The 26,161-nt window shown below is 41.7% G+C and overlaps 1 protein-coding gene and 4 non-coding genes across 6 annotated transcripts; all 5 read right to left on the reverse strand.

The window, feature by feature from the left end:
- On the reverse strand, positions 1-25,457 carry LOC6499061 (protein Skeletor, isoforms B/C). Of its 2 annotated transcripts, XM_014910402.3 has the most exons (14): positions 24,282-25,457; positions 13,006-13,082; positions 12,777-12,928; positions 6,735-6,846; positions 5,192-5,325; positions 5,043-5,127; positions 3,656-3,856; positions 3,506-3,526; positions 3,098-3,422; positions 2,824-3,038; positions 2,494-2,765; positions 2,297-2,427; positions 2,077-2,240; positions 1-2,019 (listed from the first exon to the last, which is right to left on the reverse strand). In XM_014910402.3, exons 1-14 carry the CDS (start codon positions 24,463-24,465, stop codon positions 1,858-1,860), a joined length of 2,235 nt encoding a protein of 744 aa, XP_014765888.1. In that variant the 5' UTR covers positions 24,466-25,457; the 3' UTR covers positions 1-1,857. The 2 variants fall into 2 exon arrangements, with proteins under 2 accessions (XP_014765888.1, XP_001955384.2); XM_001955348.4 differs by lacking the exon at positions 3,506-3,526.
- On the reverse strand, positions 15,157-15,321 carry LOC6508056. Its single transcript, XR_045959.2, has one exon. It is a non-coding gene; the product is annotated as a U1 spliceosomal RNA (small nuclear RNA).
- On the reverse strand, positions 16,022-16,217 carry LOC6508065. The gene has a single exon (XR_045960.2). It is a non-coding gene; the product is annotated as a U2 spliceosomal RNA (small nuclear RNA).
- On the reverse strand, positions 16,972-17,136 carry LOC6508057. The gene has a single exon (XR_045961.2). It is a non-coding gene; the product is annotated as a U1 spliceosomal RNA (small nuclear RNA).
- Positions 18,597-18,761, reverse strand: LOC6508058. The gene has a single exon (XR_045962.2). It is a non-coding gene; the product is annotated as a U1 spliceosomal RNA (small nuclear RNA).
- Positions 25,458-26,161: the final 704 nt, after the last annotated feature.

Consider the following 26,161-nt stretch of genomic DNA (forward strand, 5'->3'; position numbering starts at 1 on the left):
AGTTTCTTTTGATTTCTTTTTTATTTGTAATGAAAGTACTTTGTTTAGGTAATGCAGAAAATGTTGCTATCTAAGTACGAGATGTTAAGTTATAATCGACATGGAAATTCTTTAAACTTTTAGGGATATTCTTTAAGAGTCATATTCTTGTCTTGTTCGTGTAATGTAAATATATATAAGTATGTATATTTATATAAATGGAGTACAAACGGTCTGAATTCGTTTATAAATCGTTTGATTTGCGCGTTATTACGTCTTTGGGTTTCACTTTCATGGACTTTTGTGCGCTTAGCTTTATCAACTATACAAAAATCGCCTTAGTGGTACAAACCCTCTCTTCAGATCTTTACAAATTTCATTATCAAAACTGCCCACAAGTGTCTTAGATGTGTACAAACAAAAAATTAACCCTTTAAGCCTAGTTATTTGAGGATAACAAAGGAAAAACGTTTAAAGGAGAACCCAACATAACAATAGAGAAACTTAACAAACTCGAGTGTCCAATATTTATACTTTTAGGAAAAGTTAGTTCTATTAATTCGGCCTATGCGATAAAATGATTTATTCAATCGATCCAAGTATTTTCCGTACTTCTATCAAAAAGATTTACCAAAACCTTGCATGCATACATATCTATTATTTTATAATATTACTTAATGCATGTGTTATTGTCCAGAATATTTAATTATTTTCCACTGGTTGTTGTCCTTCAATTAATCGCTTACCAATGTACACATATATCTTATTGTAAACATACATATTTGAATACGTACCATGCTTATATAAAAACACCAATTACGCAAATATAGTTAAAAAAGTTATAAGAAAATCATCTGATAACAAAAACGGAGTCCCCATCAGAAGGGGGGTTTTTCTTGGATTCCATTACATGTATAAATTTGTGGCGTGCATTTACATTTCATCTAATATCGTTACAAGAAGCACCACAGTGTAGTCAATAGCATTAAATAACATAGTGTTTTATCATTATTGTTTTAGTACATTCAAATTCTTTAAAATTATTGTATTGTCGTCATAATATTCCCAAAACTGACATATTTGCAGATTTTATTGTCTTACAAATTGCATTTGTTGTTGCCCAACCTCCCTACACTCCTAAGTTTCTTATTGTACAATGTTCTGGGACCTCCCTTCGAGGCCCCTCTAAATAAATGTTTCTTTTTTGAATATTTTTGTGTGTAGCCACACCATTATTATCATTGTTCGTTTATTGTCTCAATGTCACTGTTTCTTATTGTCGGCGTACAGGGAACCGCTTAGCAAACATTTTTGATTCTTTATGTTTCAGTATCTAGCTGCTAGAAAAATTACATTTTACTGTACTAGAAATGTAGATGTATAAGTAAATTTAATAAGTATACATGTAAAAAAGTAGAATTCCATACTCGTAAATTTACAAAAAGATCTCGCTGCCCCTCCAACTCATTTGCAGAATCTAGAGCCGCCAACCGATTCAGTTTCGGTTGCGGCCAACATCCATTCTTCGCCCACTCCACTAGTACAGTGGGCACTCTCACGCATGCACACACAATTTCAACAGTTTTACATCTTACGAATTATTGTCAAGATATGTTTGTCAGATGATATTAGCCTGGTTGTGAAAGCCGCCGAGTGGCTCAAAACGCATGGCAGACAATGTCCAAATACAATGCCAAATAATAAATTCGATTCAATGGATTCGTGGAGAAAAATAATACGATATGAGCAGTATATAGTTATGGAAAGAGATATGTGAGAATATAGATATGTGTCCAGAAGGTTGGAGCATTGTCTGCTTATGGTTTTGGAGGTTAGACTAAATTTTAAACCGATTTACTGGGCAAGCTTAGGGCACTATCAGGCAAGCACAGAGCCTCTGGAAAGAAGGCGTGTCGCAACCAGGCTAATAACCATGACAATTCCATACACGGAGAGATGGCTGCTGCCGAGGTTTGCTCCCCTGGATGCTCCCATGTCCACCACCTTTATTTTCCAGCCCAGGTTGTTGTGGGTGAAGCACTAAAAAAGAGAAGAAAGTTAGACGTTTATCTGGAAAGTTGGTGATTGTCAGTATACCTGATAGTAAAGCTCATCAGGAGCATTCATTGGAACTGTCCAATTCAAATAACCAGGCTCTCCATCAGCGCACCTATACACCAGAGTTTTCACATACTCTTCGAAAGTGTCGATTTCCGCCGATTTATCAATGGTCTGGTGTTCCCACTCGCAATAGCGACCAGCTAAAAATAATTAAAATATTAAGTCCTGGGTAATATGGTATAAGTGGTAAGCTTACCCGCTGTGGGTATGGCATTGCCATCATCGTCGTACTCCACACCAGCATAAGCCTTTTGCTTCCGGGCCTCCAGACCCATCTTCTGGCCAAGTCCGCCTTCAGGCGAATCCGTAATGTAGAATGGGTGATATCTGTTAAATAGGCAGCAAAATAAATTATAAATTTCTGAGATATACTAAACATAATACAATCATTACCTTGCTGGCTGAGACGGATCGTTGCCGCCCTCGATGATAAATTCATAACTCAGGCCACGTTCCACTGTGATTTCAGGGATCAGCAAATCGTTCACATACCAAGCAATGCCCCACGACGGTACGCCAGTAATGGCCGTGTAGCCGCGTTTGCCCCCCGTGGGTCCAATGCTGGCACGGAACTTCCTGACACCTTCGATCTTCCTCGTGGGCCATGGCCTGGGTCCACTCTCGTCCTTGACATCGTACAGCGAACTCTTGCAGGCGTGATCGTTCTGAAGTACAATACATTGGAGTTACTCGAATTTGTTCTGCTTCTGGAAAATTTCTTACTCTTGCTCCAAAGTTAATACGAATATCGTCCTGGTTATGATCGCTGGCGGTGTGGGAATGGGCATTCGCCTCTTTACGGGCATTCAAGGGACCAATGGCAGCGATGACTGAAACCTCTCGATCGATGGGAATCGCAGTGTCGTACAGGGCTTCGTTGGTTTGCAGGAGTCGCTTATAGCGGATGGTGGTTACCCCGTTCTTCCGGTCACCGCTTACTAAAAAAACCATGTTTATAACGATTTAAAATACTAGGTTCTACAGAAAGTATACTGACCCACAACAACATCATTCCGGGCTCCGATTCTTTCGTCAGGACAAGCACCGCGCTGCCCATCGCACTGGGACAAATCCGAGATAAAGTAATCCTCCGCCCGGAAAACACGAGCGTTGGTGTCGTAAAAGGCCACAACCACATCGGACTGGGCCATCTGCGGCCGTCCATTGGCACCGGATAGTCCAAAGGCCATGTACTGGTCCTCGGTGATGCGGCCAAAGAGCTCGATCTGTATATATTCACCCTGGAGCTCCCATTTCACCTGAAGCCTATTCGGCAGGATCTCGCGACAATTGCTGTACACCGGCCGTGGAGTCGTGGTGGTCTGAAAATGACAAATCGAAAGGATTAGAGATCATGGTCTGATTGGGAGGTGAATCATGCATGAGGCTAAAGTCTAGTACTCACGGGTGAATACCACCATGGAGGCTAATGCGGCGCGCATAAGTTAAAGAGATATACATTATGAGTTACATGAGAATGACAAATGCTAGCATATGGAGCGGGGCAATGGTCCAGAACTATCTGTATAAAACATGTGTGTGTGTAAAAACATACCGTTATCTTGGTCTGGCCCAAGGCCGGAGGTACGTCCAGGTCCCTGGGGATATAGACGTGGCCAAAATTGTGTCGATACTCCACACACCAAACGGCTAGCCAGTCAATGTCGTAGACGGTCAATCCACCAGGCAACTGAATCTCAATGTCCTCGCCCTGGTAGCCACGCAAGGGTTCCAAGGATCCCATTTCATTGGGCACCTATAAATAAATTCAATATTTGTATATTTTTCTTACTTAAATACCGAAAACTTTAATCTTTTTCTATAGGTATAACCTTTAATATTTATTTATATTAGAGAATGCATAGGAATGACAGTGTTACCTATAGCGAAGGCCATATCTTTGCCAATATTCATCCGATTCTCAAGCACAATACCTTAAACGATTTGTACATCGATTCTCCACCAATCCCCATAAAATCTAGGAACAAATTAATTTTTCGATTTTTTCTCAAATTTTATGGGGGATACCCGTCAAAAGTGAAAAATGTGTGAGAGCGCCAATATGGCCCCTTGCGAAGGCTATATCTTTGCCAATATTCATCCGATTCTCAAGCGAAATACCTTAATCGATTTCTACATCGATTCTCCACCAATCCTCATCAAAATCTAGGAAGAAATTATTTTTTCGATTTTTTCTCAAAATTTTATGGGGGATACCATTCAAAAGTGAAAAATGCATGAGAGCGCCAATATGGCCCCTTGCGAAGGCTATATCTTTGCCAATATTCGTCCGATTCTCAAGCGGAATACCTTAATCGATTTCTACATCGATTCTCCACCAATCTGCATCAAAACCTTGGAACAAATTATTTGTTCGATTTTTCCAAATTTTATGGGGGATACCCTTTAAAAGTGAAAAATGCAGGAGAGCGCCAATATGGCCCCTTGCGAAGGCTATATCTTTGCCAATATTCGTCCAATTCTCAAGCGGAATACCTTAATCGATTTCTACACCGATTCTCCACCAATCTGCATCAAAACCTTGGAACAAATTATTTTTTCGATTTTTCCAAATTTTATGGGGGATACCCTTTAAAAGTGAAAAATGCATGAGAGCGCCAATATGGCCCCTTGCGAAGGCTATATGTTTGCCAATATTCGTCCGATTCTCAAGCGGAATACCTTAATCGATTTCTACATCGATTCTCCACCAACCCTCATCAAAATCTAGGAAGAAATTATTTTTTCGATTTTTTCTCAAAGTTTATGGGGGATACCCTTCAAAAATTGAAAAATGCTCCCCAAGGACAATATGACCCACAACGAAGGCTATATCTTTAATAAATATATCGTACATTTAAGTCCAGCATGGACTTTATCTTTGCCAATACACATCAGATTTTGATTTAAAGTGTTGGCTCGTAATTAAATGGTTCACTGACCTTAACGCCCATGATGTTCGGTTCACTGCCGTTGCCCACCCAAAAGTAAGCATCCGGTCCAGCGCCATCGTAATGCAGATTGGGACTGTAAAATAAATAAGAGCCGTTAATGTATATTTTTAAAATTATGCAATAAAGAGGCATCTTACATGTAAAACGTTTTGGCATCCAACACGCTGATGTTGCTGGAGCGAAGGCCATGAGCTAAACGCTTAAATTCGGGCAGGACGCGGGGCTTGGGCACGTCTAGATTGGGCGGGATGAACACCTCTCCGAAATCAACCTGAAAGACAAAGAGTTGTACATAAATTATTTTTGTGCATAGATTTAATAAAAGTCGCTTAAGGCGTGGTCGGACACCTATCTTGGCTGAAATTAAATTTCATCCCGGAAGCATGGATCTGTATCTCAGCTATTTTTAATGAATAATTGAATTTCAATCTTTAAGTAAAAATTAATCAAAAACAGCCAAAGGAAAGGAAATTTAAAATTAAATATATTTAAGAATATATCCTTTTCTACATTAGTTTCATGTATCTACAAATTTTCGACATTTGACGCGGTTCTAAGTAAGCAAACAAACGCTTTGTTGTTGTATACCCAAAACATTTGTACATAATGTGTGTTTATGTATGTCCCCACCGTGTGGGGCTATAACCGCCGGAGCTGCCACTGTCTCCCCCACACCCTCCCCGGGACAAAAAATCGGGCATGCGCGCTCAAAACTCCACAAACAACACTCACACAGCGGCAAACTAACCCCAATCTGGCTGCAATTGTGTGAGTGTGGCAGTCAGCCCCCAAGAAGTTTTTTGGCTGTCAGTCAATGGAAGGCAGCGTAGCACACCCACACACACACACATCCATACGTGAGGCATTGGGGGTGTATTGGTGTGGTGGGGCAACGTACACCGATTTGGCACCCTGTATCCCGGACGTGTGTATACACAGGCCGGTCTGTGTGTGTGTGTGTGTGTTGGGGGAGTGTGTCTGTATTTATATGCAACCACTTGAGTTAATCAAAAATGTCTGCTGTAATTTATTTTACTACGGTCGCCATCTTTTATTCGACCGTGCAGCAACCTCAAGCTTAAGGCCACTAAGGCAGGCCCCACCGCCCTCAAATTTGAGGCACCGGGTTTTCCTACAAATTTACCCCAAAAAAAAAAAAATTTATCTGAAAATGCATTTTATCTCCGCTCCTCTCGGCGGAAAGTAAAACAAAAGTAATTTTCAAAGGACGAAGGCGGAGTTGCCAAAGCAAACATAATTGCAAGTGGACGGGATTTGCATTTTCAAAAGTGTAATTAAAACCAAAAACTCTAATGAAAACAAAGTTTTGGCTGGCTGACCCACATTACCATTTAAACGATTTAAAAAATAGGGATATTCATATCTATATAGGGCCAGGATGAATGCATCCTGCCACTAATGATATAGAACCACTATTCACTCTTAGGAAAGCCAAAAGAAAATGACATCCTTCTCAAAAAGCTATTAGGACGACAATCGATAACGAAGGAGATATCCTTGTGCAGCTGCAGTTAAAGTATAAAACTGTAATTACAAAAAGGACACAAGCTACATCCCGGCTAAATACACACATAAATCTGAAAGGATGGCGCGTGCCATCCTAAAATAAAATAAAAAAGCAGAAATATAAACCGAAGATGGTTAAGAAATAATACTCACCGTAAAGCGTCTACACCACACTGACAGCCATCGAATGTCCTTAATCCTTTTGCCCATGGGTAAACGCAGTATGATGTCCGTTCGGTTGTGCGCCTGCAAAATGGGGGGATCGCTGTGGGGTTTCGCAAAAAGGATGCAAACAGAGAGAGAAAGAGAAAAATAGAGCATTAAAATGGTTTCAGGACATACTATAGTATCAGGACACAAGCTATACCATAAGTACAGGCAACGCAAAGAGTGTACTTTGGCCAGGGCCTCCAAGGCCAGGGCTTATTACAGGGCTTGCCCGAAAGGCAGCTTCAATTGTCCACGAATGCTTGCAGATGAAAATCAAACACACTAATGGCCGCCCGCCCACAAATTGTCCTGTGGATACACGCCTCCAAGTTGCACTCCATCGCCAGTATGTGCATAAGGATTAAAGTGAAACCAGGCAGAAAATGTATGTAACAATTCGAACTGCCCCCGACGGGGCGTTATCTTTGTGTGTCGAGTGGCCCAGGCCGAGCATCATTAAAATTAAAGCAAAAAACAAACGAGCCAAACGACAAACCAAAAACATTTCTCATTTTCGCATATTCGCATTATTTATGAAGCGAGCCATGATGAAGATTTATGGCTAATGCAACGAACCGAGGCATTACACACGTCCCATGCTCCGCAGCCTCACAGCTTGCCACCGTGCCACCTTGCCACTATGCCACCATGCCACCATGCACCTGCCCCACGTTCAGAGATTTTTTCAATGCATGAACGGTCGGGGAAGTACAACTTTTTGCCAGTGGCTTTAAGCTTTAGCCAATTAGCGGACTTTTTTTTTGGTTTCGCTGTCATTGCATCAGTGTAGAGCCATTGTGGGAATCAGTATCAACCTTGGCACAAAGCATATAATCACTGCATTCATAACTGGAATGTTTCTAAATGAAAACACATCACATATTAAGAGAGAACTGCTTAAAAGCATCATCATATTCAATGATTTTAATAGTGTGTATGTTTGGCCTCTGCCTTCGTAGAGTTTGAATATTGGAATACATTCATCTTAGTCAGTTACTGCATCTCATTTGAGTTCTCAGAAGCCCTGGCAATTTCAATAATCAACTTGAAGTATGAGTTTGCCAGTCCCAAGGGGCTGTCGTCGACATTTCGGTTTGGCAGCCAGCCTCCCAACCTTCCAGTCTGCCAGTGTTTTGCAATATATCTGTATTTGTCCGTGGTATATATCAGTGCAGAGTGCAGAGCATTATATCCTTATTGGAGATGGTGAACTCCTTGAGGTTTCAGAATCGATTCTTTGCAACTAGGACAAGTGTCAGTGTGTTAGTCGGTTAGTCAACCGCTGAAGTGGAAAGGTCGATGTCTAATGAATGTCAGCAAAGGCCACGCAATCCGCTTTAGACACGGCTAAGCACTTAGCCAAACACCCTTGAAATGACGTTGACAGCAGATGAGGTCCGAACTCGGGGGTCTTGATGTTCCTGTCATGGTCCAGATTTCAGATTCCTGATCACAGAGCTCAGCAACAGTTGCACCACTCTAATGAGCCAAAACAAATTGAATGGCTTTGTGTCAACAGTGCATCAAATGTATCTAGTGGAACATACCACCACATACACCCTCTTGGACTTTTCCTTCAGCCCTCAGCCTCCAGCATCCTGTGTATTGATGTAGTTTCCCTCGAATTCTGTTTGCCTTCTATTTCGAGTTCCATTACAGTTTCCGCCAGGCAAATATGTTTTGTTGCCTTATTTGATTTGCTTGTCCTCCTACCGAAGAAGAAGGACGACCATTCCGTTCCATTTGGAGTGTGTACGAGGACGACATTTATTGATGCACTTAGGTTGGGGGACGGGCCAGGCCATCCATCGATTTTATTTTATTTGCTCTCGTTTGTGCCCGTCCTTCGGCCACCGCACAAGCCCATGTGCACTTTCACCCAATTAGTTTGAATTCCCCTTTTCAAAGAGAGGCCAAGCGTCTTTTATTCGGCTTATGAATATGGATTCATGTGAGCAGCTTTCCCATTGACTAGGTGCCCATTCAGCATCGTTTGTGGTTTACTAAACTTTTCGACTTGTTGCTCGCCCGACTCACCGACACACCAACACACCAACACCTGCATCTCCAGTTTGTGTTCCGAGTTCCTGGTTCTGAGTTCCGTATTCCTGCTGACTGGCACTTTGCATTCCCGCTCGATAAACAAAACGCACAACAATTGAGAGCATTTTGCAGACAATAAAACGCGCCAACTCAGCATTCAAACCCATCCATCCAGCCATCCATCCATTCAACCCACACCCCTTCCCCCAATCCCAGATTTAGCATTTTAGCACCACCCACCACCAACCACAACCGAAAATATTCTAAAATTATTATGAATATTTTATGTTTCCGTGACGCAGGGCCGGAGCCAAGCCAACGCCCCCACTTCTGTGGGTGACAGGTCGCAGACGGATGAGTCCGCGGCGGCAACGCCGACTACTCAATTAAATTTGTATTAAAAAGCAACGGGTGGGTGGTGGTTATTTCTGTTGTGGCTGGGCGGGGCCATTAATCTGTCCAACAACAATAATAATTAGTAGGCCTTGCCAAGTACTGAGAGATATCCTTTAAAGAAGTTCCAGGAATCTATTTAGCTATACTTTGGGGCTAAAGAATGTTATAATTTGTCTTTAAAATGTTTAATTTTATTTTCTTTACTTTATTTCATTTATTTGCTCATTTATGTTGAATAAAACGCAATACCTTGCTTTAAAATCCTTACACGCGAGTAGTGAAAAAAACATTGCCTATTTTTTTGGGCATCGAGGAAGATGTGACAGCAACAGGCGACAGTCCTTGAGGGCTGCAACTGAGGGTGTTCAAGAGGTTCGCAGGGCTAAGCTGAAAGCTGAGAGCTGAATTCTGAATGGAATCCAACAACTTTTTGTTGCTTAATCGAGTTAAAGGTGGCACATCAGCGAGAGCCGTCAGCCCAAAACTGTTTTTCGTGTTGCGGCTGCGCTGTCAGCGTTGATTAACACAATGAAGGACGATCCGGGACGGCGGGCGGGAGTGCCAATGAATGGGTTGTCGGGGGACAATGGGGGACAAAACTAAAACTTCATTTTGCTACTTTGCATGCAGAAAATTTTAATGAAATCTGCATAAATCAGAGTTAAGCAAAAAGGCAAGCGCCAAGGTGGCAGCAGTAGCGCCGCGGAATGGCCGAGGGGGGCTTTGTGTTGCAGATGCAAATGAGCAACAGCCAGCGGCGGGTGGCGGGTGGTGGGTGGCGAGTGGTTCGGGGACAAGGAGACGCCGTCATCCTCATTGTCATGGCAACGGGCGTTAATCAGCGCTGCCTCGCTTTTATGCTTTTCAAAAAATTCTAATTTAATTACTTATGCTCGATGCATCCATTGTGACACGTACCCCACCCAGCCAGCCACCCTGGGGGGGTGGCAAAGTGAGCGTGAACACAAAAAGAAGTGAGCAATACAAGGAGCCAGGATGCACTCAAAAAAAAAAGATTATTTATAATTAATTAAGAGGAATATCAACGAAAGGTCAAAACAACATATTAAAGACAGTTATTTATTGCTCTGTCTAAAGGATTATTATGTATGTATTACATGTAGGATTATTCTCTATTATGTATATATTTCTTCCTGTGTAAGGACACTTTTATGATGCAGCAGGATTGGCAGACCTTTAAAGAAGCCTGCCAGAAAGAGTTTGAATAATTGAGGCTGATTGGCATACCCGAGGAGGAGCTTAGCAAGGAAGCCACCGCCACTGCCAGTCACTCCCCATTCCGCCACTCACTGGAACAGTTTGGAGAAATTAGGATACGTCAAGAAGGATACGTCTCCTGCCAATATCCAATATCAATCAGCTGCATTTATCAATTATCGTTTGGCGCCGTCAACACTCACACATGACAATCATTAGACCCATAATAAAGACGGGCAATTTGTTGGCCCGAATGCATGCGATTGCGATAGCAGCGGTGTGCCACATAATACAGCAATCGTCGTCCTGCCAGGGAGCACCACCACATCCCCCAACCCCAGTACAGCCAAGTCAGAAGGTGCACCCGGTAATGTAGAGCGATGGGTATGGGTAATGTGTCTGAAAGCGTAAAAGCGTGCAATCGCTACAGCGTTCCGGGCTTGCGCCCCCCAGCCCTCCAACAAGCGCCTGCCAGGCCTCAGCCTAACACTGCTCTTTGTCAGAAGGACAGGAAGCAGTGACGTGGGCTGGGAAGGGGTGCCGGAGTGGATGGAAATGGAGGCGATGCCATCGTTGTACATTGAACTAATAAAGCCCGGCACGTGGCATCAACAATGAAACGCATTAAAGTCGATTACAATATGAATGCTTTGCTTGGGATTGGGATTGGGTTTTCGGTTTTCGCGCCATCTATTCGCCTTGGTCTGGATGGTTTTTGCCTCATAGCCCTCATATATAAACATCGTCAAAGGCGGCAATGTGACGATTCCATTTCTCAAGCGAAAAACCGCGCTGAGCAGTTAAGAGATTTTCCAAATCGTGCAAATCCAAGACGTAAACACATTTTCATTCTGCGAGTAGTGAGTGGGTCGATTTTGGGGCAGATCGGCGACTGCGCAGTGGGGGAATCCGATTTTCGGGAATCACTTATTCCTCGCACGATGCGTTTTGTTATTTTTGTGCGAAATGAAAATATTTTGCCAGAAATTCCATATGCGAAAAATTCTTTATCAATGTTTTCTGATTTGGAGAGGTTTTTTATAGGTTTTAAATACTTGCCAGGCTTAAAGAAACCTTTTCAAAGCTTAGCCTTGGTAATGAATTTGAGTTAAATCCTAAAACCAAAAGAGTTAGGTTGCCCTCTGATAGGGTTAAATCGCAATAAGCAAATACCAGTCGTGAGAAAATGTCAATAACAAGTGCCAGCCTTGAAGGTAAGACTAGGCTAGGCCTAGGACTAGGTTAGACTAGGTTGGGGAGGGTGAAGGATCTGGAAATCAGGATAATGCCGCTGGCTTAGTTTGGGCCTGCATTGTTCATGATAATGAAATATGCAAGGCTCGATGGCTAAGCGGCCAAATGACGTCAAATTGTTTGTGCGTTTTGAAGGCCCGAGAGCACCGAGTGCACCGCTGGATTAGACCCAGAGATGCGACATTGCCGGCGGATCGAGATGAGTGGGCCAAAGGGCTAGGGAGCAGGAGCAGGAGCCAAGGAAAGGAAGGCCAAGAGCGGCTTAGTGCGTTCAAGTGGCAGCGGGCGTGGCAGGGTGGCTGGCAAGGTAAATAGTTGAGCGGCTTAACCTTGTGGCGACTCAAAGTAAATACGAGTAGTATCAAAAGCTGAAACTTCGCCATCTCCTCTCTCCGCCCTGCGAGTCTTCTGATGTCTCTTTCCATGGCTGTCTTGTGGCTTTCTTTGTTTGCCGCTGTTTTTTGTGGCATGTGGCGACTGCGACTGGGACTGGGACTGCGACTGTAACTGTGGCTATGATGACTCTGGCTCGGCTCCTCCTACTCTCTACATATGACCGCAAATCTAACGTGAAGAAATAAATGAGTTTTTCACATTAGGAGGCAACCAAGCGACACCACCATCACCACCACCACCACCAACAACAACAGTGACACCCACAAACATCAGCAACAACAACAAGAATAACAACAACAACAACGGGTGGAGCAAAAAAGCAACAAAGGAGCTGGGAAGGAAAACGAAAGCGAGCACAAATGGCAGGCGAGATGAAAAATGTTTTTTAATTTTTGAAAGTGGTTTCATTGTCAGCCGTGCGTAACGTAAAGTCTGCAAGGATACTACCATACACACACACACACACACACGCACACAGCCAAGCTCTCACACACGTCCTAAGGAAATGGCCTGCTGCGCTCGAGTAGCCAGGACATCTCCATCTCCATCTCCATCTCCGACTCCACATCCATTTCCCACTTTAACAAGGTCCAACTTGATCATCAGTGACCGCCCACAAAAATTCATCTGGCAAGCCGTATGCATTCCTAAAATATCCATACAGATCGATTCACTTACATGCCCGAATACTCCTCCGGATAGGGTATAATGTAGCCCTCGGGACTGGGGCGTGGTGTCTTGCCCACCCAGAAGAAGGCATCCGGACCGGTGCCATCGTAGGCAAAGGACTTGACGAACAAGGTAGACTCGTCCACCGCGTAGATTTTTCCCTAAAATAAAGGAGATTTTAAGTTAAGAGTTGTATGAGCCAAATAATAATTAACAAAAGATCTTGTCCAGGACTCACCTTGATGCCGTGGGCAAAGTTAGTAAAGTTTCCAATATAGCGGCCGTAATAGGGTTCCGGCGGGGCACGTCCGGCAGCTGTAAAAAGAAAAATGAAAGGGTTGAAAAGTCGTTAGTCGGGGAACAGATTTAAATAAAAAAAAGAGCTGGAAATACGATTTTCATATTGAATGCAGTTTCAGGTGCTCACTTTACTGCAGTTTCTCGTACAGGGATTCATAATCCAGCGGCTCAAGAAACTCGCTGGACACGGACAAAGGGAGCGAAGCCCGCTTTACAAATTAATCCTCAGACGAAAGAACTTTGCCATACAAAAAGTTGCTTCCATGGGTACACTGAGCACTGAGGCACTGAACACTGATGTTTTTGTTGCTTTTGTCGCTGATATTTCTGAAAACGACAACGACGATGATGATGATGACGAACTACGGCTCTGTTTGCCATCCTCTTGACAAGTCCCTGGGGAAGTTGTTGGCTTGCCGTTTCCCTTTGGGGATTTTGCCATGAAATTGATTGAAAACCATGAAATATATTGAAATTCAATGCTAAGCTTGACTCTGCCAACCAAACAACTCCTGGCTAAACAATGCAAATGTATGCCAAAATGTTTAAACCGAACAGGATGATGAAAGGTGTCAGAGGGGGCTGTTGTTTCATCTCGCAAATCCCCGACTGCAATTTCAGTTTGTTTCTCGCTTGTCGATTCGATATTAAATCCTAATGCCGAATGCTCCAGCCAGGGTGGATCTTAGCTCTCTGTGAAACATCAATTGTTGCCAGGGTATTCCCCAGAACGTCTCAATTGCCGACGCTGGTAGCCAAGACGCACTCGTAATATGAATTAAATCGACTAATGCGAGCATTAATCTCCTCTGAAGTCCTCTGGACCAGCGCTCGAGCTATAGTATATAGAAATATATGCGCCGGCAGCACGTGGCCAACCAGCCAGCATGGAATATGTCCTACGTGCTCGAGGATATTTATACAAAGTGATGACGAGCACGTTGACATCCCCCAACCACCCAACCATCCAACCACCCATCCACCCAACTCCCGATACCCAATCTAACTAGATACATTCAGACAATGAAGAGCGAACCGCCTGAGGCTGCCCGGCACACGACCGCCGATGGTTGTTGTTAATAATGTTTGGTTGCTTCTCAGCTACGGGCTTTGTGGGTCAGAGTGGGTGGTGCTGAAGGTGGTGCCGAGGGTGGGGGGAGGGCGAACAAATAATAGTCAATGGCCATGTCTATCTTTCTGGCTGGCTGAGTGGTTGCGTCTGTCTGGGGTATACTTCGTCTCCTGATGCCTCGATTAGATTCCTGACAGCCGATAAAATAAAGAAGCTAGCGTCGATGACGTCGCTTCCAACCTGGCATGGAGACGGATGGCTTTATTTTTGACTTGTTGCCAGGCCGGCCAGGTTGACCGGGTTGGCCAGGTTGGAAAATTGATTGGCAACTGACGACCAAAAAACAGCAACGGCCCCGACATCGACCCACTTTCGGCAATTGAATTTCCACTGACGGACAATAATCACCGGGACAACCATTCGCTGCGCCTCGGATGTCTGCCGAAGACAATAAACGGTTTTAATCTACTAATCGCATTTAAGTGCAGGGCCCAGCTGAAAGTTGAATGGATCGCAGACACATAAGCTCTATAAATTAACGGGTTTCCAGGGATACTTAGCAGCATCCCCCACTTTGAAATCTATCTTCGCACAGCCGTGAAATCCAAAAGGGTTGTGTCTCTCGTCTCACCCCTGTCAGGGCTAAAGCCCTTCCTCCATATCCCTCAAACTGCCCGACAAGTGCGTTTTCAGGGTAGGTGGGTTTGGTCCAAAGTCTCAAAGCGTGTAACCACAGGCAACCAGTGCACATTGCAGCATTCTGTATCAGATTTTGGGAGCAGCAGCCTTCCTTTGATTCACTCTACGCTTTACTTTGATTGATGGACACATGATTGACTTTCAGTGCAGAGCTAATATTTGATGTAAATTGTTGTAGAACAAAAAGTTTACTTGAATTTAGAGGACTTAACAAAGGTTTAAAGAATTTTTGATACAGATAATACTTTTTTTGAGTATTTAGAGGAGTATATTCTTAAAAATATCAACTACGTAAATGGTTTTCGATGTATTATTTATGTCGGGACGGCGCGAACGCCATTCCCGGCTACCAAAAATTACACGCACGAGTTATTCACATTAGGAATAATCGCAGAGGTCAACCCAACCTAAGTGCAATGGCCAGGTCTCACTCCGGAGGAACCGCCTTCGTGATCACGGTTAACCTCTACGCCAGGTAAGTATGCTTTCTCCTGCTCAGGTAGAGGGTTTCCTTCAGCACATTGTCTGAACTAGTTGGGAATTTTACTTGAATATCAGGGTTTTCGATATTAATCTTCAAAATGGAATCCTTGTAACCAAGACCACGAGATTTTATTTTCAAAGGCGAGACTTTTGAAAGGCCAGAAGGACAGTCGATACCCTTGAAGCAAGTATTGGATATAGTTGACTGTTCCATGTAACAATTTTATTGTAAAAGTAAGTATTATCCTATAATACATATGTATTTTGAAAAGAAAATTTCACCATTCTATCTTCAAGAACAATACAAATCTTTGTAATTTCCGGTCGTTCAGTTATATGGCAGCTATAGGATATAGTCCACCGATTTCGTTCCGACTTATCATGTGCAAAGTTTGAAGTATCGGCCTTAAAACTGATTGGCTGGAAACAAAAAGACAGAAAGGCAGGACACGCTTATATTGACTCTTCTGAGTGATGACCTTCTGGCGATCCTGATCAAGAAAATACATACTTTACAAGCTCGGGGAGATGTTCCCTCACTGCATTTTACACCCTCACTTATTTTTAACCAAAATTATAATACGTTCCTGCTCTGCAAGGATATATAAACATGCACCATTACAGCTTGAAGGACAATCTGAGTGTCAATAAAGGATACAGGATGTTTGCGAGTCATTTTATAATTAGTGACAATTTATTAATCAGTTGGGCCGAAATCCCGGCGGTACTGCAATACCGGGCCAACCCGCGACAGAGGTGGAGCAAGCCCCTAGCACTCCGTCAGATTCCAAAAATCAGTTTAACATTTGTTGTCCTCCAATGGAGGAACTATCAGATGTTAAGCTGATAAGAACAGATACTACACTTTGATCTTAGCCATAAGGCCGAGAAGCGATACCTGAACCTGGTACCAGATAACCACTCCATAAATTTTCAACTTGAACCAGTTGAGAATTACAAGAAATGTTTGATGAAAATTACTCAGGTAAAAATCTATTGAATACTTATTGCATATTTAAGGGATATTTTTCGATTTCTAGGAGTAATGAGGGTTTCCGATGCACAAAAGGCAATGCCTTCAGTTTCTAATTACATACATATGTATATTTGTAATAAAACGGTCAATATTGTAGTTATTCAAAAAACGTATTTGAAGCTTAAAACTTTTACATTAGAGTATGCCAAAAAGGCAAAAACTAGGGGTAGTATTTTATTTTCCATTTGAGTAGTATGAGGATGCTTTCTCATGACTTGGATTTTAGATACTATACAAATGTGTAGCTTATATATTCAATAATATTTTCCAGTTCGAAAGAAACATAAAAGACATATAAATAATATTGACTCCGTTGATATACTAGGATAGCAATTTATTTTAGGCCAGATGTGAGGTTGGTTTGTTATTGGAGGTCTTTATCATAATGTTACTAGAATTGCGGTTATTGACTTTCAGTTTTGTTGATTAAAGAACACCAGGTAAACAGGAAAAGTTATTAAGAAGAATGGAAGCCCAGAAATCTGTTGAGGATATGAAAGTTTGCAGAAGACATCGAGCGACAGGATATCAACATTAACTGACATATATTCCATCAAACTTAGGAAATAGTTTCTTAAAACGAATTGAAGGAGTTTTTTAATTAATTAAATAAGGTCGGGACGGCGCGAACGCCATTCCCGGCTACCAAAAATTACACGCACGAGTTATTCACATTAGGAATAATCGCAGAGGTCAGCCCAGCCGAGGTGCAATGGCCAAGCCTCGCTCCGGAGGAACCGCCTTCGTGATCACGGTTAACCTCTACGCCAGGTAAGTATGCTTTCTTCAGCTCAGGTATAGGCTTTCCATGGGAAAATTTCCTGAACTAGTTGAGAATTTTTGCCACTTTCACAATCAAATCAATCAAATGGAAGGAGAAAACCAGGTAGCTAGATATTTTTTTCCCAATCCAGGCTCGCATATTTTCCGCAATTAAGTGGGTTCGGAAATAATGATGTTAGGACTGCCGTTTGAATAATCCTCATATTTATTCCCTTTATTTACTTAGCGCGACATCAAAGGAACAAACGATAATTAAATTCGCACTAATCTGCCCGTAATTTATTTTATCACATACCCATCTTCGACTTTGACGTCGTCATCAGGGAGCAACATCATCATCGGTCTACCCATCCACCCACCCATTCTGGGAGTTCCCTTTGGGTTTGGTTTTTGGGTTTGGGGCTGAGATCCTGAACGCACGCACGACCAGGACACACGAAATTCCAAATCAAATTTTCATTTACTTCCGAAATAAACTGTTCCTTGGCAAGGAGCGGAAGCGGAACGGAGCGGAAAGCAGGTCGCCCTCCCTTTTTGGCGGGTTCATTGGTTGGTCGCCCAACCTCATTAAAGCTCGGAAATATTCCTCCCCAGGAATGTTCTTCTGACGGGGGATGCTGCTCCTGCTCCTGCTTCTGCTGGTTGTATTTTCATCTGCGTTTGTATTTGTCTTTCTCTGTGTGTGCGAGTGAGTGGGTGGGTGGGTTGGTTGGTTCGATGGTGTGTGTGTGTGTTGTATGTGAGGATGGTAAATCGAATAAAATTTAGCTGACTCAATAAAAATCAAAAAGCGTTAATGCTAACGATATGACTTTAACCTGAAACCGAGTAAATTGTTGCTTGTGTCAAAGCCAAAAGTGGGTGGGGATGAGGGAGTCCTTCCAACTTCCCGACCCTTGTTCTCCCTCGGATTCTTAGCGGCGTGAATTTGGGCGGAAAGCAGCCCGGCAGGATATGGCAACTGGAAGCAATATTGCAACGTAATCTGACAGCGACAATTTTTTGTCGAACTCGGACGGACGGACGGACTCCTTTCTTGGCATCGGAAACTTGGCAGGCGAGCGTTTAATAAATGATGATAAATAAATAAGAGAAAGTGCGAAAAAGGAGGCTGGTCCAAGAAAAACACAAACAAAACGGAGGCTGTTAATGGAGACACGGAACTGATAAGGTTGGGACTTGGGGAGAAGTTCGAAGAGAAACACCTCCTCTTTTCATCCTGATGATCGATGGAACTGGGACTAACTAGTTAGGCATTTGTTTAAATTAAATAAGGGTTATTGTATAAACGGGATAGAAGGATCAAAAGAAACTAATGTCAGTCCTCAATTTGGGCCACTAAGAAATGGAACTTTAAAAAAGAACAACATCACAGAGTTTTAATGAAAGTTGGACTTCTTGAAGGAGCCAGGATGGAACTGACAACTATTATCTTTTTTTAATATTTATTATTTATGTCGGGACGGCGCGAACGCCATTCCCGGCTACCAAAAATTACACGCACGAGTTATTCACATTAGGAATAATCGCAGAGGTCAACCCAGCCGAGGTGCAATGGCCAGGTCTCACTCCGGAGGAACCGCCTTCGTGATCACGGTTAACCTCTACGCCAGGTAAGTATGCTTTCTCCTGCTCAGGTAGAGGGTTTCCTTAAGGTCACTGCCAGAACTAGTTGGGAATTTCAAGAGGAGGCAGCTCAATGCAAAAGGTCCAAAAATAGGCAGTATCTGAAACCTAACATTTATGACAGGAAGGGAAACCTTTCTGTTAATTTGTTCTCTGACTTGGGAGTCCTTATCTGCTCCTGGACAGAGCCCAACACTCCTGGGAGATTTGTAAGCACCATGCTGTGACGAGTGCCGCTGCTCCCCGTCCTAGAAGGAGGCGTGACCGCCCAGCTGGAAATCAGCGCAACTCGCATTTATATTTATTTCAATTTTATGACTTCATGTTGGCCAAAACGTAGCCACAAACGAAATGAAACTCAAATATGTACACAAAGTTTCAATGTGGAAGTCAGAGTGGTTTGAAGGAGCAGACTCTCCCGTATCCTGCTCCTCAGTGGTTGCAACAATGGGTGGCTGGGTGGATAGCTGTGTGTGCAAATCCAGCACAGAGATTAGAACATTTTCAGCGGCAACATCACAGAGAATTATGTGGCTCACAGTGGGTGGTTTAAGCGGGGGGCGTGGCGCCTTTTGCACCCACACACTGATACCGAAACTGGCACTGGCTCGCCTGCTCTTTCTTACACTTGGTGGTGGTTTCACTTGTAACCACATCTCCCCAACTGCCGCATTTGTATACATTTAATACTTTAGTCCGTCTCAACAACAAAAACAACAAGGGCGCCAGCAACAGGAGAAGCGGTGTGTGTGGGTGTGGGTGTGGGTGTGGAGGAGAAATCACTTCTTCGACGGCACGCTTGAGCTAATTTAATCGCTGCAAATTGCTCGACAATCTGCCCGGCATTAGAGCCGCTCCACACACGTAGAATCCAACACGCCGGGCACCCCAACGAAGCTGCCTGGATTCGGATATGGATACGGATATGGATATGGAATTATGGACGAGGAATGGGGAATGTGGTGAAAGCTGGGGTGGCTACCGGTAAGATTTAGATTACATTGCCATGGCAGCGTGGACACCAAAGAAGTTCTAGTGCTCATCTGTTGACTGCAAACAAGTGTATAAAAATTTATAAAAAATATTTCAACAAATTAATAAAAACTATAAAGCATGTATTATTGCGGGATAGCTATCCCAATCCCAATTCCAATCCCATTACCTTGTTTAAAGAAAATGAAATGCTATAAACTTGCACAACCATACCAGTCTGATATTTTTGCTGTTATGGCTCGGGTCTGTCACAAAATAACCGCCCACGAACGTGGACAATTGAAATTCAACGAGCCGCCCTCTGATGAAACTGCAAACTGCCAACTACCAACGATAGTTGCCAAAATAGCTGGACAAAAGTGCACTTAATTGGTGGCCAAACTACCAAAAGCTACAGTGTGTGGGATGGAATCCCAATATAGATGGAACTGGGCTGTGTGGGAGGTTTGTTTTTGAGAATCCAAAGCAATTTGTGGTTCATCTATAAATATCTATCATCTATGGCTTGAAATGCCATCAAATTCCTTTCGATTTGAAGCCAAATCATTTAAGAATCTACCCGAACCGGATGTTAAAAAATTAATGATTTCTTGTTGAAATTGACAGTCGATGGATGGCTTTAAGTATCTTATAAGACTCGGTCAATGCACGACATCAATTAACTTTTTTTATGGTATTAAGTTGCAGCTGTAGGTGATTTATTGGCAAACAATCAAAGTGTTAATTGCCAAAGTAACTGAAGGTAGTAGTTAATTTTGCCAATTGATTGTAAATATATTGTTCCAATAGTGGAGTAAGAATTTCTTCAAAATAACCACCATCCTCTTGCAACGTTTCAGCATCTTTTAACTCAAAATAAAATTTTAACCGCATAACTACTTTTGTGGAAACAAGTTTCTTTCATAGTTCGAGTTGGCCGACTTCTCGTGCGTTTTTGTGGCCAACACACGCACTTTTAAAGACCGCTCGATGGCGGAGATTGCTGCCGACACACTTTCATTTTTTTGCCAGACCTGGATAATTTACATTGACGGCGAGTCAAGCGGTTCGGTTCCATTGGTTTTTATCAGCCGAGTTCAACGAGCTGCACTTCACATCATTTTCATTTTTATTTTTCGAGTTTTTTGTTGTTTTTTGTGTTTTTTTTTTTGTGAGCCCCAGCTCAGTGTTATGTAACTGACGGGGACTGGGGCGACGAGATTGCTGCCGACTCACTTCTGTTTGCTGGCCTCTGTGCTCTCTGTGGGTTCCTGATGTGTTACTTTTGGGCCTGGCCAGGCCTCGTATCTGTAGCTGGGAGCTGGGAACTTGGGCAGGCCAAGTACTACACACCAAAAGCTTGTCAACCGGTTTCCCCCACATAACACCATCCCAACAATGCCCCTTATTTTTTGGCAGTACCTCGTCGCGGTCGCAGTTGCGGCGAGATATGAATTATTTAGTTTGTTTGCGGTTCATTGGCCTTACTTCTAACGCCCTATCGCGATATTTTGCATAATGCGAAGAGTAATTTTTGGCAATAAATAAGAGTTTCCTGCTCGCCAAGTTTCAAGAATGCCAAATGAATCGAAACGAAAGTTTCGGCCTTGTCCGGCCCAGGCGAAGGTCATTAGTCAGTTAGATAAGGGCCTCCAGAAACAGAAATTAGTTTCTGGGCTTAAACACTACCTGGTAGTATCTCCACAATGGCTCCACTTCTTCTGGCCAAACTTCATTCCCACAGGGCAGACAATTATTTATTTAAATTGGTTGTACATGGGCAGCTCATGGGCAGTTTCTTATAATGTCTATATTTTCATCCAATTGCGTGACCAGCAGGAGCTTGGTTCACTGAACTCAGTTAAAATTGCGTCATTGGCCAGTAAGCTCGCCCCTCGTTGGCCGGCTAATTATGGCAATTAAGAAGTCATAGCCAAAGTTGGAAGATAATATGCAAAACAATGGGAATGCTTTGATTTAAAGTCCCCCCATCTGCATAAATTATACACCCGATCATTGATGACGAGATGGCTATAAAGAGATGGCGGTGTGAAGGCCTAAAAATTCTATCTTTTTTAATGGAAAGCCCAATGAAATTTATTATCTGGTCTGTGACGATTGTTGGCCTGAATTCTGCAAGCGTGGAATCTATCAGAGATGCTGGGAGTTAAGTATCTGCAACTGTGACAATTGCTAAACCGATTTGTTGCGCACTATTTAATTTATGTTTTTGCTTATTTCTTGAATCAAAAATAGGGCTATTCGAGTGTCAAACCGTTCTCAGAACATAGCCGGAAGTAGATTGAATGATCAGGCATATTATTCCCAAGAAAAAAGATTCCCAATTCCCAGAGATGTTTTTATTTTTTGAGAAATCTAAACCCGCAATACGGTTGTCTGGGGCTGGCTAGGTACTTAGTTAGTTAAGATTTGAAAGATTTATGTTGATGGAAATTAATTACAGACCCCGGGAGCGCACAGTAGGCGATTTGGTCCCGCTAGCGGCATTTAATTAATAACTTCTAAACTAAAATAGATTTTTTCAGTCGGTTTTTTTTCACTGATCAGAAACAAATCATAGAATTTTTTAAGTTAACAAATTTTTTTTTTTAATTTTTTTTTTATTTTTTTTTTTTAATTAAAATTTTTTTTTTTTAAATTTAAAATTTTTTTTAAATTTTATTTTATTTAAACTTCAATTAACATATTTCATAAATAAACTTTATCTAAAAAAGGCCATAAATTAACTTTGTTCCTGGCTTCAAGAGCTTCCTCGGGCATCATACCAATTGGAAGGCAAAAACGGCTTATAATATCTGCTCCATGAATTTAAATTCTGTGAACAGAAGATGGCATATAAAACCAGGGATATGATTTTACAAACAATTCGGCAGTTTGCAATGCGTAAGACCGGAATGCGACCGAATTTATTTCGTGGCAGCATGCTAGTGTTCGTAAGACCTCACTGAATCGATGTATTAAATTATAGCTTACTCCTGTTATACGAGCAGCCAAATTTGGTTGTTTGAAAAACCTCCTTGCAGTGTTTTTGTTATTCGTACTGCCAGCAGTAGCAATTGGTATATCTACCAGCAAATGAATCTCTTCCCTCAGCTTCTGCTGAATAATTCTTTTATTTTCATCGACAACATCTTTGTCAACACCACGAGCTTGCCACTTTTGAATTGGAATTCTATATGCAATGTGCAAAACACAGTCGAAAAACCTAATCCAGGCGTGAAGACTTGATAACCCATATTCAAAGAGGTTTTCATTAATAGACAAGCTCTTCACCAAATTCAGATCGTTCATATTCTTAGGAGTTGCCTTACATATTCCGCATGTTTGCGAAGAAGATCCCGATATAACACTGAACGTTTTGCCATCAAGCATGGTCATATGGAATTGGTGATCAATTCTAAAGCCACTCAATAATGTTGGTAAAATATTTGAAATTTGGCTTTTAATAAAACAGTACCAAATACAAAGTTTTCCATGGCAGCAAACTTCTTTGTTGGGATGACTTCTGAGTGCCATACCATAAAAAGCACCCTTTTTGCTACTGACATTGTTCCTAAAAAGTACCATAGTTTGAAGGCTAGCAGGTAATAGCAGTTGATATTACACATTTTGGACGGCACTGAATCACACTTTCGGCTAATAAAAGAGTTAGACTGAATCCACTTGAATCCGGTAAGTTCTACTCCACGAAAGACAGGTGTACGCTAATCCAGGCTAGTTGTTAATACCCTGAATTACCACTACGTTTTATGATCTACACATTTATAGACCGGAAACAAACATTGACTTTTTTTGTAATATATACCTTGAAGATAATAAAAAGCAAAACTTTTAACAAATTCACTAAAAATTGTAAATTTCCGAGGAACTCAAATTCAATGCGCGCAAAGAGAAAAAATTGTGTAAAGCTCTTTGCAAAATCATATGGTGTGTTTGACCGCTCACAGCATATGACCAGCTAATCGTACAGCATTTAAAAAGCTTTTAAAAATCTAATCAAAGCATTTGCTATCCATATGTGAAGAAATATTAACGGTTTTTAAATTTGAAAATTTTAATTAAATGCCGCTAGCGAGACCAAATCGCCCACTGTGGAGCGGTGCTAATTGTTTTTACAACCTTTTTTTGCTTTGAAGACCCGTAAGTATCTCAAAGATACAAAAATGACGCATCACATTAAGTTTTTTTTGCATGTAAAGTAATTAAAAATACATCACACGCCAGACATTTGATCATTTTCTTTATTTTCAATAGTATTATTGAGTTCGCACTCGTTGAAATCTCAATAGATATTGAGCAACCTCTAGGGTTTTGAAAAGGAGTGCTTGAATAAATTGAGGTTTGTGAAAAGTATTTGCTCATGGTGCTATTGCTTGAGGCCAGATTCGTCAAACTTGTGGCATTTATTGAGCCATCTGTCGGATATACAAACCACAAGATACTCTTGAAGGTACACCAAGCGAAATAATTGCTAAAGGGAATTATTTCTTGCGAAAAGTAATCTTACAGTAACTCTAACTACCTTGACATCCAGTACAGTTGAGTAGAACTGTCGCAGCGACGAGAACTGCAAATTGCATCCATGTGAGTAGTAATCCTTTTGCAGTTTGTGTCCTTCCTCTGATTGCTGTTGTTGTTGATGTTGGTGATGCTTTTGGGGCTTCAGAATGACCCTGACGACGCGTTTCCCTCGCTTTCCTCCACATTTTCGGCTGTGCGATTAAAACAAAAGGCGAATCAAAATAAATTTCTCTCAGCTCCTTGGGCCTCCTCTTCCTGTCGATTTATTTATTCCTTTTTCTGGGGATTTCTGGGGGGTTTCCCGGGGACCTGCGCTTGCGTGCGTGGGTGCCAGGGGGACTGGTGCCGCGGGCGGGGGCGGATCTGGTGCTACTGCTCAGGTGGGCTGACGGTTGCTGGCATTCAGAATCTGACTTCAATTGAAAATGCTTTGCTTTGTTTTGGATTCTTTCGGTTTCGTTTGGTGGGATTTCGAAAATTATTAACTTTCTGCTCGGAACTTGGCGGCAAAATCTAATCCAGCGCAGTTGTTGTTGTTGGCCTCCTTATTTCGAGGTCCTTAGACTCCTCTATGTACACACAAGCCCCTGTATTAGTGGCCTGCGAAATGTACATACATATATGTATCTAATCGTATTTCAATTCCGTCGTATTGACTTGAAAATTAACTTTTATGAAACTCCTTTTTTATATTTTATTCCATAACTTTTAAATTAATAAATTATTGCTTAGCTCACTTATAAATTTCTTTTAGAAATTTCTATAATTATTCCACAATTTTCACATTAACATTTCATTACAGTTGGTTTAAAAGCTATTTACTTTCAGTAAATATTGTTTTAATACAAATTTCTTAACGAAACTATTTAAAAACAAACGAAAAAAGTTATATTTTGGGCTAGGCCCATTTTATTTTTACGGGTTTTCAGTTCGCGCACTATATTTTGTATTGTTTCTGTTACATAGATTCAAAAATTTAAATTCAAAAAACAGATTTATCGTATCCGGTTTTGTAGCTATTCATATAATGATGTTAAAAATCCGATTTTGTGCAAATTTTTTTCATCTGGTGGAATTTTCAGCGCCAAATAAATGTGGAGGAGGTTGTGCGGGAAAAAGCGTTACGTCGGTGCGACAGTTTCGGGAATTGGCGGCGAAGTGTGCCTGCCGCAAGCGTGCGCCAAAGCGCACCAAGTAAATACCAGATAGTTACTGGTATTCCAAATACTACCACACCTGAAAAATACAAAATATCAGTGGCGGGTTTTTATCTAAACATTTAAAAATTAATAACTAATTAATACAAAAATGGAAGTGGTTGTTTATTTACACCACCTAACTTTTGTAAACCACAGGTTATTGCTTTTTATATGTTATCGGTTATCGATGTATTCTCATTCTTTAATGTTCTGCTTTTTACTCCCTTTTATTGACATTTTTGTCGTTAGTAACGTTTAACCGACCTGGATTATTTACGATTTGCGATTCGGTTTCAATTTCTTGTTTTCTCAAAATTTTGGAAATAAAAATACTAAAATTTATCGGCTATGCTACCGTTCGATTCCGGTAGGGTGCGCCCCACAAACATACACCAAATTTAAAATTTCCGTGGATTACTTTTATTGGAAGCTTTAGCTTTTCAATTGTGTTTTCATAAATTTTGTTAAAAATTGTGCATAAAAACTAAAAATTCAAGAAATTCAATTAACTGCAATTGTATCAATTAATTTTATTAAATTTAAAAATAATACAAACGGGGTAAGTTACATTTTCCAAAGAATTTTTAGAATTCTAAGAAATTCCAACAATTAGCCGTCTAGATGGCGCCCCGTGGAAAACGGTACTTTTTAAATATTAGCCAGCTTTGATGCGAAATCCAAA

Source organism: Drosophila ananassae, chromosome 2L, assembly GCF_017639315.1.
Source record: "Drosophila ananassae strain 14024-0371.13 chromosome 2L, ASM1763931v2, whole genome shotgun sequence".
NCBI classification, from domain to species: domain Eukaryota; kingdom Metazoa; phylum Arthropoda; class Insecta; order Diptera; family Drosophilidae; genus Drosophila; species Drosophila ananassae.